General features: G+C 40.6%; 1 protein-coding gene across 1 annotated transcript; it reads right to left on the bottom strand.

Moving 5' to 3' along the window:
• Window positions 1–640: 640 nt before the first annotated feature.
• Window positions 641–15,107, bottom strand: LOC135706495 (uncharacterized). Its single transcript, XM_065228114.1, has 2 exons — window positions 14,884–15,107; window positions 641–1,382 (listed from the first exon to the last, which is right to left on the bottom strand). The coding sequence occupies exons 1-2, from the start codon at window positions 15,029–15,031 to the stop codon at window positions 706–708; spliced, it is 825 nt and encodes a 274-aa protein (XP_065084186.1). The 5' UTR covers window positions 15,032–15,107; the 3' UTR covers window positions 641–705.
• Between the last annotated feature and the right edge of the window lie 220 nt (window positions 15,108–15,327).

Genomic DNA, 15,327 nt, shown 5'->3' on the forward strand with positions numbered 1-15,327 from the left:
GCAGCAGCAGCAGCACCGGTGAGTGACGACAATCCAACGACCAAAACGGGTGGTGGAGCGCGAGTTGATGGTATGATGACTCGCCACCACCGTTGTCGTCGTGTATGAACTTGGCATCGCTAATGGGTGTAGGGTTTTCCGATGGGTGGTGCATGGGAGTTGGAGGATGGCGGAATGGAAAATTGAAATGCAGGCCATTATTATTTAAAGTCACGTCACGGAAGAAGAGTGCCAAGCACAAGAACATCGACTGGGGGCAAATAGATGAAGAAGAATACGACGAGGAAAAAATATGGAGGCAAACGGCGCGTGCGTGTCAATACACATGCAAACTCGCTACAGGGTGGATATATGTAGTGGGCAGAGCACGTCTTGAGTGCAAATTAACTTTTTTTCTGCCGTTAAATTTAAAATGTAATCAAATTTTTAAAATTTAATCACTGCATATAATCATATCTTGTGAGGGTGATTATTATCATTGGCCTAGGGCGTCGAAATGAAGGCGGGGCTTCCTCAACTCATTCACCTGGGATAAGTTGCAAGGTGTGAAATTATAATAAGGTTCTATATTCAATTTGGTTAATATCCATTTAGTTTAAATCGTACAAGTTATTTTGTTAGGCTAGCAAAAATACACGATATTATACTTGCAAAGTGATTAAGATTTATTCATCAATTCTAACTGCTTCTTAGCACAAACTTACATTAATCGATCAAAAATTCACTCTCCATTTTCACCTTGGTAGGATCGTACGATGACTCTTGGTAGGGTTGAGGATCGCCGCTTATCAATATCTCATCGATGACATCGTAAATCCGTCGTTTGAACTTTCGTTTTTGCACCGGGGTCATCATTCTCATGTCATCCTTTAAACTCAGCAGAAACAGCTCGTCAGATTTGGCAGTCAGTTCATCCTGATGAACAAAGCCGCTACCGCCATTGGTGCCACTGGTGCCGCCACCGCCGTTCTCACTGTCCGCCTTCATACTGTAATACTGTTTTGCGACTTCATCAGGAGAGTCTCGAGATTTGCGTTTACGCACTGAATTGGTTTGTCGCGTTGTCTCCAGGGTTCTGTGTTCGGCAGTTTCTGGTAAGCTGCTGAGTATAATCTCTGGTTCCGAAGGCAAAACCAGTGGCTTCTCTTCGGGTTCCGTATCCTGTGATTCCAGCTCCATCATAACGGTTACTTCCTGATCGTCGTCGTACCCATCGAAGCCTTCCTCATCCTGTTGTTTTTTGGAAACCTTCATAAGCGGAACCAGAAACTTTAGCGCATCGCTTAGGTAGTAGTCCTTCTTTGGCGTTATGCCGACACTTCCGAACAGGTGCCGACGGAATACGGTACGGATGTTCTTCCATCTGAGCTTGCAGTCTCGGACTGGAATGGTAAATAGGAGATTGTTTGCGTTTTATATTATCGCTGTGCCAAAATAAGGTGTCAGGAATAGTAAGCAGATTAGAGAGATGAACCAGCTTGAACCGGTTGAAATTCAAGACAAAAAATGTAAGCAGATTGGGAATTATTATGGCCGTTTGCAGAGATTCCAAATTTTTAGAAAAACTATGGAGAAAAATAATTCCCGCTAGAATAATAAAGAATAGGAATAAGAATGTACAGTGAATTTCCAGAGTATTTGGGAGGAAATTTCGTAAGTGTCCAGCACTAAATTCCGAATCTGTTATGGAGAAACCTTTTAGGAAATACCGGAGGGAATCAAATCTGTTTTTAGGGGAATCCTGAAAGCAACTCTCACGCTAATTATCCTAAGGAAATCCTTAAGAAATTTCGAAAGGTTTTCCGAGAAATAATTGATAACTGTACAAAATCCCATACACAGTAATTCAAGTCCAAGATAAAAATTCTGAGATTTTGATTGCTAACCAATTTGAAAATCCTGGTATAAGAAAACTGTTCAAAATTATGGGAGCAGAAATACAAGAAAAGTGCAACAGTGTGAGGGGTCTGACATCTCCAGGCCACTGCTAGAGTCTATATCAACAACGCAGTTTGACAGTAGGCAGCATATCCCGGGTCCAAATAATTTGTTTTGCTGCCTTGGGCCCGCTGTCACGTACGATATGGTTCTATCATTGGCCTGGAGATTTCAAACTCGTAAAAAAATTCCATACGTCTTCCGCAAATTCAATACCCCAGACTTTGATAAATTTTCAAGATTTTGTGACATGAAAAATTTTAAAGGTTCTAAATAAAAAAAAAAAAACATATTCAAAATGTCCGACATCAGACATCCAAGAACTTTTTAAGATTGCAAAAATTAACAAAAAGGCACGTGTCTGAGGCTTAGGATGTTTTAATGATTTAATGAATTTTTCAGAATTCCGAGCTTGAAGAAATATTCTTGAAGAAGATTCTAATTGAAATATTCGAGACATCGGACTTAGAGTTTTTAATTCAATAGAACTTAATTAAAATAGGGTAAATGACGGCTTCGGCATTCATTTACTGTTTTTGGCAACCAAAACGCAAACATTAATTGCACTATAATTTCACACCAAATCACTTCGCTGAATGCTGGTTAACACGCAGTTCAAATCAAATGGAAAGGTTGCCGAAGAAAAAGAGACTGCCGATAAAAGTAACACTCAACTGAGAAGTTTGGAGCATTGTAGAAACGTTTTCAAACAATTTTGGACAAATTTGTCGATTAGAATGAATAGAGCACCAGGCAGCAGAAGATTTAAATCAAATAATCACGTCGTGTCGCTAAGAAAATGCTAGTGATCGTGCATGCTTCGTCTTTGGCTTTATTATGCTCCTAGTGTGACTATACGTCGGCTCTCAACTTAGTGTTCTTTGAACATTTCCACAGTTGTTAACTGACAAAAGCCCAAGGGTGAAAAATACGTGTCGATGTATATTAACATGTGATTCAGCCACCATTCGAAAAGTATGGCTATCTACTTACAATTGGATTAGGTAGAAATTCGATATGATCTGTGGTTGGACAGCCGGAAGAGTCCCAAGCAACATACGTGTCGATTCATGTTGGAATGACTACACACTTAGAAAAATTTATGTAAATTTAGGTGCCCTGAGACTGACATATACGAGCGTCAATTTTGACATAAAATTGAGTCATAATAGACGTGAAATTCAGCTCAATCAAACGTACCTTCGAACTTTTCAGTCTCGGAGCACTTAATTTTACATGACATGTTTGTTTCGGCTCATCCTTTATGTCAAAGATGGATTCCGTCACGTGTAGGATTAGGTATTTCTAAGTGTGTAGTTCTCGGCAATTTGGTTACCAAATTTTAAGATTGAGCCACTATTTGAAAGGTACGATTATCTCATTTCGAACGAAACAGACAAGGAGCCCATTGGACTCATGGTTGACCAGTTGGAACGAAAAAGCCAGTGAGAGAGAGGTGGCGCTGTGAAAATTCGGATTGACAGGGAAAATGGTCCATTCCTGAAAGTAAAGACTGGACTCGGAAAAAAATGCGACACTTTGTTTTGAGTGTATCTTTTTTCGCGTGGGTAAAAATTAATGAAATTTAGTTTAGAGTGTAATGTATATGGGTGCAAAATTTTATCGCGATTTGTCAAGTAGTTTTCAAGATGCATTCGAAACAAGAAAAGCTACGCCAGCAAATCTTGGGTGCGGTGATCGATAATCCTGGTCAGTCGCACAGATGGATCGGCAAAAGGCTTGGAATCCACCATTACACCGTGTCCCGCGTTGTGAAGATGTTCCAGGAGACGAAGACCATTGAGCGGCGCGCTGGAAGCTGCCGAAAACCGAAAACGGAATACCCAGAGAAGGCGCGGAAGATAAGGCAGTACTTGCCCCGTAACGTGGGTAGATCACCTTTTCGTTGTACGTTACGGGATGTAAGATCTACCACCGATTCCTAGTCCTCACTACTTCAAATTAGGGGAACAGGATTTTTCAGTAATCAAAGGAACACACCTTAGTCCTTGTTACTTTTTATGCCTTGTTGATAGTGACAAGTCCCCGGGTTTCCTTGACCGAGGATGATCTTGAAACAAGGAAAAAATGAGTTAGTTTTCACCTATGTGATTCCAAATCTTCTATTCATTGTTCCCTAGTTTGAAGTGGTTAAGACTAGGGTTCTGATGCATGGTCATTATCGGTGTCATTGCTTGTTTTTGTTGCTAAGAGATCCAATTTTGATTGGCAAAGGAGCGCGCCTTTGGAGGGTGTTCCAACACTCCGAAGGGTATAAATAGCGGGACCTTTCAATTAGAGTCGGATCCTTGCGATAAATGCGAGAATGACAACTGTAAAAAAATCGAATGCTTCATCATTTCTCAATAGTGATGGAGTAATACGACATGCACTAAACTAAGGACACGGGATATACTACAATAGATCAAATTACTGGTCGCAGTAGTTTTATGTCCCGCACAGAGGAAAAAAAAAGGCAGTACTTTAAGAATAACCCGAACCTTTCCACCCGAGACGTGGCCAAAAAGGTCAATTCGTCGAAGTGGTTCGTCCATCAGACCATGAAGCGTGTTTTAAGGTCAGGAAGGCGCCAAACCGGACTGACAAGCAAAACACGGTGGCCAAATTGCGTGCGCGGAAGCTGTACCGTGGGTGGCTGGTCAAGCCAGGCTGTCTCGTCATGGACGACGAAACATACATGAAGGCGGACACCAAACAAATCCCCGGCCTCGAGTTTTTTGTCGGTACGTCCCGCATGGAGGTTCCGGAAAAGTTCTGGAAGAGAAAGATGGACAAATTCGCGAAGAAGTACATGTTGTGGCAGGCAATCTGCGAGTGTGGACGGTACAGCAAGCCGTTCGTTATAACCGGTACCATAAACGGGCAGATTTATCGAGAGGAATGCTTGCAGAAGCGCTTGCTGCCCTTCCTCCGCTCTCACCGTGGTCCCACGCGCTGGTCTGGCCGGATCTCTCTTCGTGCCATTACGCCAAGCCTGTAATGGATTGGTACGAAGCGAAGGGCGTTAATGTGGTCCCGAAGGAGGCGAACCCGCCAAATACACCAGAACTCTTCGTCCAATCGAAATGTTTTGGGCGATAATGAAGAAGAAGTTGAAGAAAAGCGGAAAAACATTCAAAACCGATGAAGCTTTGAAGAAAAACTGGGAGAAATTGTGTAAGGAAGAGCTTGAGCTTGAGCTTGAGCTTGATTGACCGCCCACGGTTGCTACTCTGTTACTGCCAGATCAGCTGTAATTACACAGAGAACCAATAGACGATGCTTGGGACTAGCAATCATCCTCAATGTGTAAAAACTGGTGATCTTAAATTAGGCAATACCAGCGCCGGCCGCGCCCGAACACAGGTCAAGAAAGGAATGGGAAGGATTGTGTTGACATGACACTCGCTTTGATGGAAGCCGAGAACACCTCTGCACTTCCACGAGGAATCACTGGGATGTTGGATAAGAGGGTTGGGTTTGCAGCAGGGTTCGTTTTGGTAAACGATAAGCTGAATTGATGTCCTAACGATCATATAACGCGAAGGAGCTTGGGACTAAACCCACGGTCTTCTGCTCAGTAAGCAAAAACGTTTGCCACTAGGCAGACGAGCACCTTTTTAATCACCGAGTTGCTGTTATTACCATGTAGTCATATTAACAAATAAAACGATTGACGAATCTTGAATGTGGATGGGCCTGAGATTAGACTCATGATTTTCTGCTCAGTAAGCAAAAACGTTTGCCACTAGGCAGACGAGCACCTTTTTAATCACCGAGTTGCTGTTATTACCATGTAGTCATATTAACAAATAAAACGATTGACGAATCTTGAATGTGGATGGGCCTGAGTTTAGACTCATGATTTTCTGCTCAGTAAGCAAAAACGGTTGCTCTAAGGCCACCGAGCCCCTCATATCACATAATACCGTTGCTCAAATTTGTGTATCCATTCAAACCCGGAACCAACGACAACAACGAGTTTCGCAAAATACACGATACACAAGCGATTTTACCATAAATCTCTTTGATATGTAAGGACCTGGGACTGCTCAGTAAGCAGGCCACTGTAACCGACGATCTTTCAAATCCGAAAACTAAAAACTACGATAAAGTACTTAGGCCTTCATTAAGTTCCACTTTCACGCGACGTTCAATGACAGGGTCCTATCCAGGATTACATCTGAAAAATCCAAATCTGGCCAACGCCCACCTTAAACCTAAACCTGTTCTAATCCACCTGAAATGACTACACGGCGAATGAGAACGACTCAAACTTGAGCCCAGCTCCCTCACAATCGCCAAAAGTGCAGGAACTCAGCGATGAGTAAAATTTGCCTTATGGTTTCCTGTGGAAAAACTAAAAAATCTGCCGGAAAATGAGGAAATTGACGAAAATTTTATTCAGTCTCGGAGTAGTACCAATAGACTGAGTGAATCCAATCTTTACTTTTCTCGAATTCGGGAATTTTTCCCTGGAAAATCCTGGAAAAAACCTGGGAAAACATGAGGCAAATTAACTCATCGCCGAGTTCCTGCACTCCCGGCGACCATGAGTGAACCAAACTCAAACCTGAGTCGCTCTCACTCGCCGTGTAACGAATGGAAGACTTTACTACCCAGCCATGCAATAGTCTCATTCCGTGCCTTATGGCAACTTGATGATTCTATTGCGCTCATCTTTTGGCACCACCCAGGGGAGACTTGGTCCTGTACCCAATGCTTAACTTATCTCCATTCCACTCAGCTACTCGCAATTTCTTGTGATATAGTGGGCGGAATATTATTATATGAGACAATTCAATGCAGACGTCTTTCCAAATTTGGCAGATCGACAGGTAATCGGTGAGTTACCACGATAGTTGCTATTCAACAACTCGACAACGTCCCATCGTCAACGCCTGCTATGAGAATTCCCCATTGCAGACGCCAACGAAATGACGTCATCGAGCTATCGATCAACTACCCTGGTTATCGCCTGGTACCTTATAGCACGATGCTAGGAGGCGAACCGGAAGAATCGATGAGCTACCTCTCCCCCTGGGAGAAATTGTGTAAGGAAGATGAGCAAAACCTCGCCCAAGATCTCATGAGCAGTGTTAAGAGAAATGTACGAGCATTCAGCTTGGGGGAGGAAATTCAATAAATAAATTATGCCAAAACATAGCTAATATATATAGTTATTTAATCCCTGAAAATTTGAGAAATATCCGATTTAAAATGAATTTTTGGTGATCATTTTTGTGTGTCTCATTTTTTCCGAGTCCAGTCTTTAGACATAGAGGTCCGCAATTTTTTTTCTAAATTTCATACAATCTTGAGCAAAGCGGAAATATGCTATTACCATATCGATTTTGCTACTGGGTGGCCATAGAACTGGTCCTCCGGAAATCCAGAGTTACCGGAAAAATTGAAAATTCTTGGAAGTTTCAAACGGTGTCGGAAATATTCATGATATTTCATGTAAATTTATGCGTTATTTCGCATAAACCAGCAGTGTTGCATACAAGCTTGTAAACAACTTCGTTTTTTTTGCCGACTATAGCATAACCTAGGGCATAACATTAAACGAAGTGAGATATTACGTGATGGTTATAATATAGTTTTTTTTTCTTTGTTGAGAACGTTTTTTCTACCAAATTGCAAACAATCAAAGAGGAAACTTGAAATACTTCATTGATTCTGATACCTGGTTGCCGGAAAACGTTTCTCCGGATATCTGTATTTTTTATTGCTGTCTCTTGTATGATTAGTATACCATAAGATATATTGTAAAGGGTGTCCACAGTTAAATTGCATCACTTATAAGGACTCGCCAAAAATAAGTCGCTCAACCGATTGTCCTGAAATTTTCAGGGAATGTAAAACTATATAGGGGAATTTACGTATTCCCGACAACCTAAGCAGCGACCATCTTTCTATAACCTTTTTGTCTAAGAAACGCACACATATGCAGCATTGGTTTGTTTACAATCTTTTGCTTCCAGCTGCTCTAACAATTTCAGTCGAAAGAATTGTCAAAAACTGTTTTGAAACACTTTTACAAAGCTCCAATCTTCTCTAGTGAGAGCGACTATTGTGGGAAATATTTTTTTATTCGGCAACCTTTATATTTGAACTGCGTGTTAAACAGCTTTTTTTTTTGGCATGCCCAACAAGCCTCGCTGGAAAAAACATAAATTTGCAAATACTGAAGAAAGAAACACGGATGGGAACTGGGAACAATGGGAACAATCGGCACAGACGTACGCGACAAAATAAGGACTACGATTGGAAACTCGGAACATGGAACTGCAAATCGCTCGGCTTCCCGGGCTAGGTTAATCTATGCTGCGGACCCTTCGCAGACTACGAGGCTGGCGAAGTGTGGCCATGGATCGAGTAGAGTGTAGACGACTTCTTCGGACAGCAGAGGACAACAACCCAAGTAACCAACAAGCCCGTTCATCGCCCTTTTTGCTATATATGGCTGCTAAATATAAGACTGATATAAAGTTCGGAAACTCTATATTTACCTTATATCGCAAAAAGGGTGATTATCGGGTAGTTAGCGGGCTTGGTGGTTACTTGGGAAGGCCTTAGCCTGATTGGTAAAAAAAAGTAAGTTAAACAGCTGTGCTTTCATCGGCAACTCTAAATCAGCAGCATTTTGTAGTGCGTATGTTTTATTTCAAGAAAACCCTGCTAGATTGTTTTTTTTTTTCGTGGAAAAAATGTAATCAAATTGAAGCTGAAAGCCTAAAGAATCGTTTGAATGCATTCAGTGAAGTGTTTTCGTAAGTGTAACCGTTAGTTCCAATGTTTACTTGTTGGCTCCTCCACAAGTCCAAAACCTCCTTGCCTGTAACAAACCCGTCTGAAGAAAAAAAAATAAAAAAAATAACATAAAATAAATAAACTAACACCCTGGAACAGTGGCTCTCATTTGTAGGCTTAGCAAGTGAGAGAGCCTGTTCCACTCTCACGATTCTCCATGTGAGTGTTGCAAGTGTCAAGTAGTTTGAACGAACGGGCGAAATACTTCCCCGCCTAGTTGTTTAGCTCAATCACAGGTGGCGCATTAGTAAAAAGAATGAACCAACCAGGCCGAAATGTCAAGTTTCGGCATTTCATCGGCTCTGTTGTGCCAAAAAGCAGTTTTAAAGAACTGAAAATTCAAAAGAAGAGGGCGATCCAGTTTCAACTCTCGAAAGGAGTAGAAGTGCACGCGTGAGTCAAAATAATTAATGCGTAGAAAATAAACCTCGGTGAAAGTGGTGTGACCATTGTGCTCCTTCTCTAGCAGGTGGTCAAAGGAACAAATAAGTTTTCATTGTTCTATTGGTAGGAGAAGATTAGTTTTTTTTTTGAGTAAATTTTTTGTGAAATTAGATTTAAAAATAAAGGAGAGAGACAGGAATCCTACGAATAGAAGTAGAAAAACATAAGGAAAAAGGTCCAAGAAGTGGGCCTTTTTTCTTTCTGTTTGAGAAGTACGTGGACGATTGGCGTGAGTGGCAAACGGCGTAAGGAACATCATAGTACCGGGCGAATGCACGTGGTGTCATACTAATCGGCAGACCGCCGATAACGTCCACCAGTCATCACAGTTGACAGTCCCGGCATTGTTCATGCCGGCATCCTTTGTGCGGAGCACAAATACCGACCGCCATTTTGTAAGCCACGCTGATTTCCTTTGTGCGAAGCCGACCGCCATCGTGAATCTCCAACCCATTGTTGGTATCCCCAAATCCGCTGCCGAGTTCACCATTGTCGCGGGCAATACGGCAACAGCACCGCCGTCGCCACCCCTCTGCCGAGTTCACCATCGTCGCTGGCAGTACGGCAACCGCAAGGCCGTCGCCACCCGATGTCCAGTTCATCATAGTCGCTGGCATTTCGGCGATTGCATCCCAGCCCAATGAACATCATCACCGGCAACCTGTAGAGTGCAACGCCATTGGTATCCCGGTGGACCTGCAGCAGTGCCAGCAGGCAGTTAAGAAGTTACCCCGCTATTTTCCATCCGCAATGAACACCGGCCAGCAAACAACACCATCAGTAACACAACCAGACCCCCAACAACATCATCAACCAAAAGCAGTATGCCAACAGGTAGCCCTTTACTATGTGACGTCCCAAAATAAATGTTAAAATGAAAATTTGCATCTATAGCTTCATTAGATAGAGCACATCCTTAGGTCATAGCACTTCCACTTCTTGTTTCACTTCTTTCCGGGCTCACAAAGGAGCCATTAAGCCTCGCCGTTCCCGAATTGATTTGGAAAGTCTTCGTATTGGGGGCGACCCCGGCGTAGTGGTTAACATCCATACCTCTCACGCTAAAGTCACGAGTTCAAATCTCACCCCCGGACAAGTCACGAATGACCCAAGAGTGTTAAAGTGACTATAATAAAAAAAAAAAAAAAAAAAAAAAAAAAAAAAGTCTTCGTATTGGCTTTTAGCACACACTTTGGTACAGCCTGGTTAGTTTATTTGTCATTTTGAAACTAGCAATACCTGTGAAAGAGTATCTTCATTTCACGTGTTCCTACTTGATGTGAGCGACCTTACGTGGATGAGGGTTATAAGCAGTTGAACGGCCCTGATATCCTTCAATCCCTGAGCTTGCAGGTAACATAAGAGAATCCAGTGAAATTACCGTTTCAATTTGGGTTGCCGAAAACAGTTTGTTGATACCGGAACAATCGGGATATCGGGAAGGTATTAGCGAAGTGGAAAAATAACTTGGAGTGTAAAGATACGATTGTTGCTGTTTTTTTGGATCTTCTAGGCCCTCATTGTTAATATCAATCAAGCGCTTTGGAATTACGAGTACTGCATATAAATGGTTTGAAAGCTATTTGCCTGACAGAACTCAACGGACTGTTTTTAATGATTCTGTTTCCAGTCCCATGGGGAATAACCTTGGAGTGCCCCAGGGAATTGTATTAGGGCCCATGTTATTTATTATGTATATTTATGACTTGCGACGTGTTTTACGACATTTATATTTGCAACATTTATCTTCTTGCAGATGATACTGTGTTATGCATTGCAGCTAAGGATTTAGATGATGCCGTTTTACACTTGAATGAAGATTTGCGTTCTTCAAGTATATGGTTGAAATATAAGCAGTTGAAATTGAATACAAGTTAAACTAAATACATGGTAATTTCGCGGAATCGATTAAATGAGAACGTCTCTGTTGTAACTGATGATGAGACTATTGATCGCGTTCGGAAGATTAAATATCTTGGCGTGATTATTGATGACAACCTTAAGTTCAACTCTCAAATTGACAATGTCATCAAGAAAATTGCCAAGAAGGCTAGAATTCTATGTCGACTGAAAAACGATTTAACTATTGCCAGTAAAATACAACTATACAAATCAATCATCTCTCCTCATCTAGACTTTTGCCCTTCTATTTTTTTTTCTGGCCAATGAAACACAAATATCGAAATTACAGCGCTTGTAGAATAAAATAATGCGTTTGATTTTGAGATGTAACAGATTCACTTCCTCAACTTTGATGCTAGACACCTTACAATGGTTGTCGGTGAAGCAAAGAATTGTATATTTGACTATGGTGTTCATTTTTAAAGTAGTTATCGGTTTGCTGCCTCGATATTTGTGTGATCGAATTGAAAGAGAAAGTGACTTTCATGGGTATAATACTAGAAACGCGGTTGAAATAAGAACACCACATTTATTAACTTGTGCTTCACAAAATTCATAATATTTTAAGGGAATAAATGTTTTTCATACGATGCCTAGACATATCAAACGTTCAGCAACACTTACAGAATTTAAAAGACACTGCATTTCACACGTTAAAACTGTCTTTTGAACAGTTATCCAGTGATATTTTTTTTATGAATTGACAAATAATATATCTTGACGAAGTTATCTCTAACGGATTATTTTATGTGGATAGCTGTCATAATGACTTTTTATTAATTATTGTAGCACTGCAAAAACTATTTCTGGTCACCACGATGGTGATGATGAATTTTTAATAGTAGTAGTAGTAGTAGATAAATTAAAAAAAACGTAGTCTACAAAGGTTTGAGTCTCGCGCGCGTATTACGGATATAGAGGACTGAATTTAAAAATTGATAAAAAAAATGCAATTTTGAAGCTTATTTGGAAAATACCTTGAGTTAGTATTAAGTTTTCCGGCAAATGTTGGGGGCTCGTGAGCATTCCTGACATTGCTGAAAATTATGATAGCATCAGATTGCGGGGTTTCTACTGTAATAAGATGCTTTGTTGATTGTTCATTAACTCTTGATTGCTTGTAATACTTATGAATATTTTAGGTGGACAAAAAGGCGAACTAAGAGGTGGACGCCTGAGCTTTTCTACATATATATCGATGTGAAGCAACTGTAAACTCTAGAGGGTTTCGATTTTGTTTGGTTAACCTGGTTAAAATGTCATCCTTTTAATTTGTCGAACCTCTTAACGGAATCCCTTTATGAAGAGCTTTGAGTGGGTTGGTTTATTTCCTTTAAATTCCGTTATAATTGCTTATCTTTTGACAGATACGCGTATTTCGTCTACTACTTGCAGACTTCATCAGTGCCAAGTAGTGGTGTTGAGTACTTGGCACTGATGAAGTCTGCAAGTAGTAGACGAAATACGCGTATCTGTCAAAAGATAAGCAATTATAACGGAATTTAAAGGAAATAAACCAACCCACTCAAAGCTCTTCATAAAATGTCATATTTAATTACCTTAAAGATAAATCGTCCAGCTCAAACCTTTGTAGGGGTAAGAAGTGGGACCATCATCATCATCATCACCATTAACGGATAGCCGAAGAACACACAACTTCAAAATGACAGCAAAGGTTGAGCTTTACAGTATGAACTTTACAAATCAGGTCTGTGTTTTTTACAAAAAATTGGTACATTACTGCTGTTTGATTTTGTAAAAGATTACACATTCGTCACAATGTTTACAGATTTGCGGAATTCAGCAGTTTTGATTGCGGAAAATTGGTAAAACAATACTTTTTACATATCTTTTGGTAAAAATATATTTTACAGAACAAATCCAGCAAAAAAATTACCGAACAAGAACTAAAAAAATTTTGTGTGTACGATCCCGTAGGTAGGTAAATTTGATTCCATTGCGTTAAGTATTGCTATATTTTATGGTCATTTTCCAAAAACAGTCGTACCAAAAGATAATTATTTTTAAAGTGATGAGCGGGGGGTGAGCCAACATGTTAAGAATCCGTAGAATTTCTTCGGCACTCCACTGGTCGGTCAGTAGATCCATAGTAAATCTAAACCCGTAGAACTAACCACACAGTTGTTTTCCATGATTTGTTTTCCGTGCTGAACACCAATACTACCGACGCCAGGGAGGCAGCTCCCACACCTCGACTTATCAACTCATGAACCGGTGGACCAACGCTTTACTTCACTTCCGAAGGAAGGCGTGACCAGAGATGTTATGCCTCAGAACATTCCGGCGGCGCCGACTGGGATTGAACCCAGGTCTGCTGGGGTGAGAGGTAATCACGCTTACCACTACACCATCGGCGCTGCTAACTAACCGCACTGGGCTGCGGTTGTTTCGACCGCCAAGTTCGACCGCACTTGACGGCACTGAAAAATAAATTGTTTTTTATTTAAGGTTTGAATTTAAAATGATAAATTCTAAAAAAATTATTATTTGAATTTGAATTTGAATTAGAAAATGTACGTATTTACTTTGATGTTACATTTTATACTTGTATTAGATTAACATTAAACCAATAACCTTTAAACATATGCTCTTCATTTAATATGAATCATTTGAAATGTAATTTCTGTAATACAATAAATTTACATAATCCATATCATAGTCATCATAGTCAACATAATTTCGTAGTTAATATTTTGTAATTCATATCAAACATATTACAAGAGAAAAACGCAGCTGGCGCCAGTGGTATAGTGGTAAGCATGACTGCATTCTCACCCCAATGGTTCTGGGTTCAATCCCAGGTCGGTGGGATTTTTCTGAGGCATAAAAGATTCCCTTACTTTTCACTTGGCAACAGAGGAATTCTGCGTCAACTTCAGATTAGCGGCTGTAGTAAATCATTATATTGCGCATCGTTTAATAAATTAAACCATAGCGACCGCCATAACGCACAGGTGAAAATAACCGCGAGATAGCCGCCACGTCAAATGCATTGGAAAAAATCTTCCGTGCAAAATAAACAAGCATGTTTCTCCTATAGTCATTTAGATAGATCACTTTTCACTACTGTAGTCAGTCAAACAAAAAACAGTATGTTATCTGTCAAATTCGTATAGTTTGAAAAAGTGTTGGTGAATCTGTAATATAAAGTGGCCGAAATAACGATCAAGCATACGCCAATTTTGGATTTATCATGCAACAGGCGATATTAGCGATTTTGACGAATTATCTTAGCAACAATCATTACCAAACGTATCCCATGACAATTTAACGCTCACTGCCTGTTGATAATCATTTGGATTATATTTTATATTTTATTGCAATACCTTTCGTGGAGCTTCCAAAGTATCGTAATTTTTGTTTACTTTGCACGATAGGTAGCCGTTTTGACTGTTTCATAGGTAGACTTGGATTCAATCTTGGTGTGATTCTTTTACACCGACTCTAGAGAAGACTACTTAGTTTTCTGTGGATCAGCAATATTCTAAATGTAATCATAATATTTACTATCCACCCCAATAGTTTAGAGAAAGTTTCCAAAACAAAGTTCCTGCTTCTGGCTGGAAGAGTAAAAGTTGGCATCTGTGGATCTGACATATTGTTCAACACATTAAATAGAATAAGACCATCCACCAAAAGTGATCCATTTGCGATTTAAAAAAAAAACCTTCAAACTGATTATTTACAAATACGATTTGGCTCTTTAAAAAAATCCTCCATGTACGGTATGAAATCAACATTGTAACAATAACTGAAACTCACCTGACGCATTAAACTCGACCGAAATATCTCTCCAAGCACTGTCCGTTTCCACTCTGGACGAATGCGTTCTGCAGGAATAGTCGTACAAGCAAGGGTATCTTCTAATAAACTTAGCAAACCGAACGTTATCCTGCTGTTCCAATGACATCGTCAAATGTTTGCAACATTCGTGGAACCACTCGCGAAACACACCACACCGTCGGCAACTGTGCCACTGCTAGTCACTACTGAACGTAAATATGAGCGTTGATAGACGATGCGACGAGATGCTGGTGTGTCGGGCGACCCTAGTTGCCAGTCCGCACCGTTGCCATGTTTCTCGTTGGTTTCGTTCGATTTCGCCAGTTCGTAGGTACAGTTGCCCAGCCCGGCACGGGTAAATTTGTGGTTTATTTGTGTGAGTTAGTGTGCTCTTCACACGATGGATCTCGGTAGGAAGCAACT

The sequence above is a fragment of the Ochlerotatus camptorhynchus genome, unplaced genomic scaffold, assembly GCF_037179485.1.
Source record: "Ochlerotatus camptorhynchus isolate MF236.1 unplaced genomic scaffold, CSIRO-AGI_Acam_v1.1 ptg000282l, whole genome shotgun sequence".
Classification (NCBI taxonomy): Eukaryota; Metazoa; Arthropoda; class Insecta; order Diptera; family Culicidae; genus Ochlerotatus; species Ochlerotatus camptorhynchus.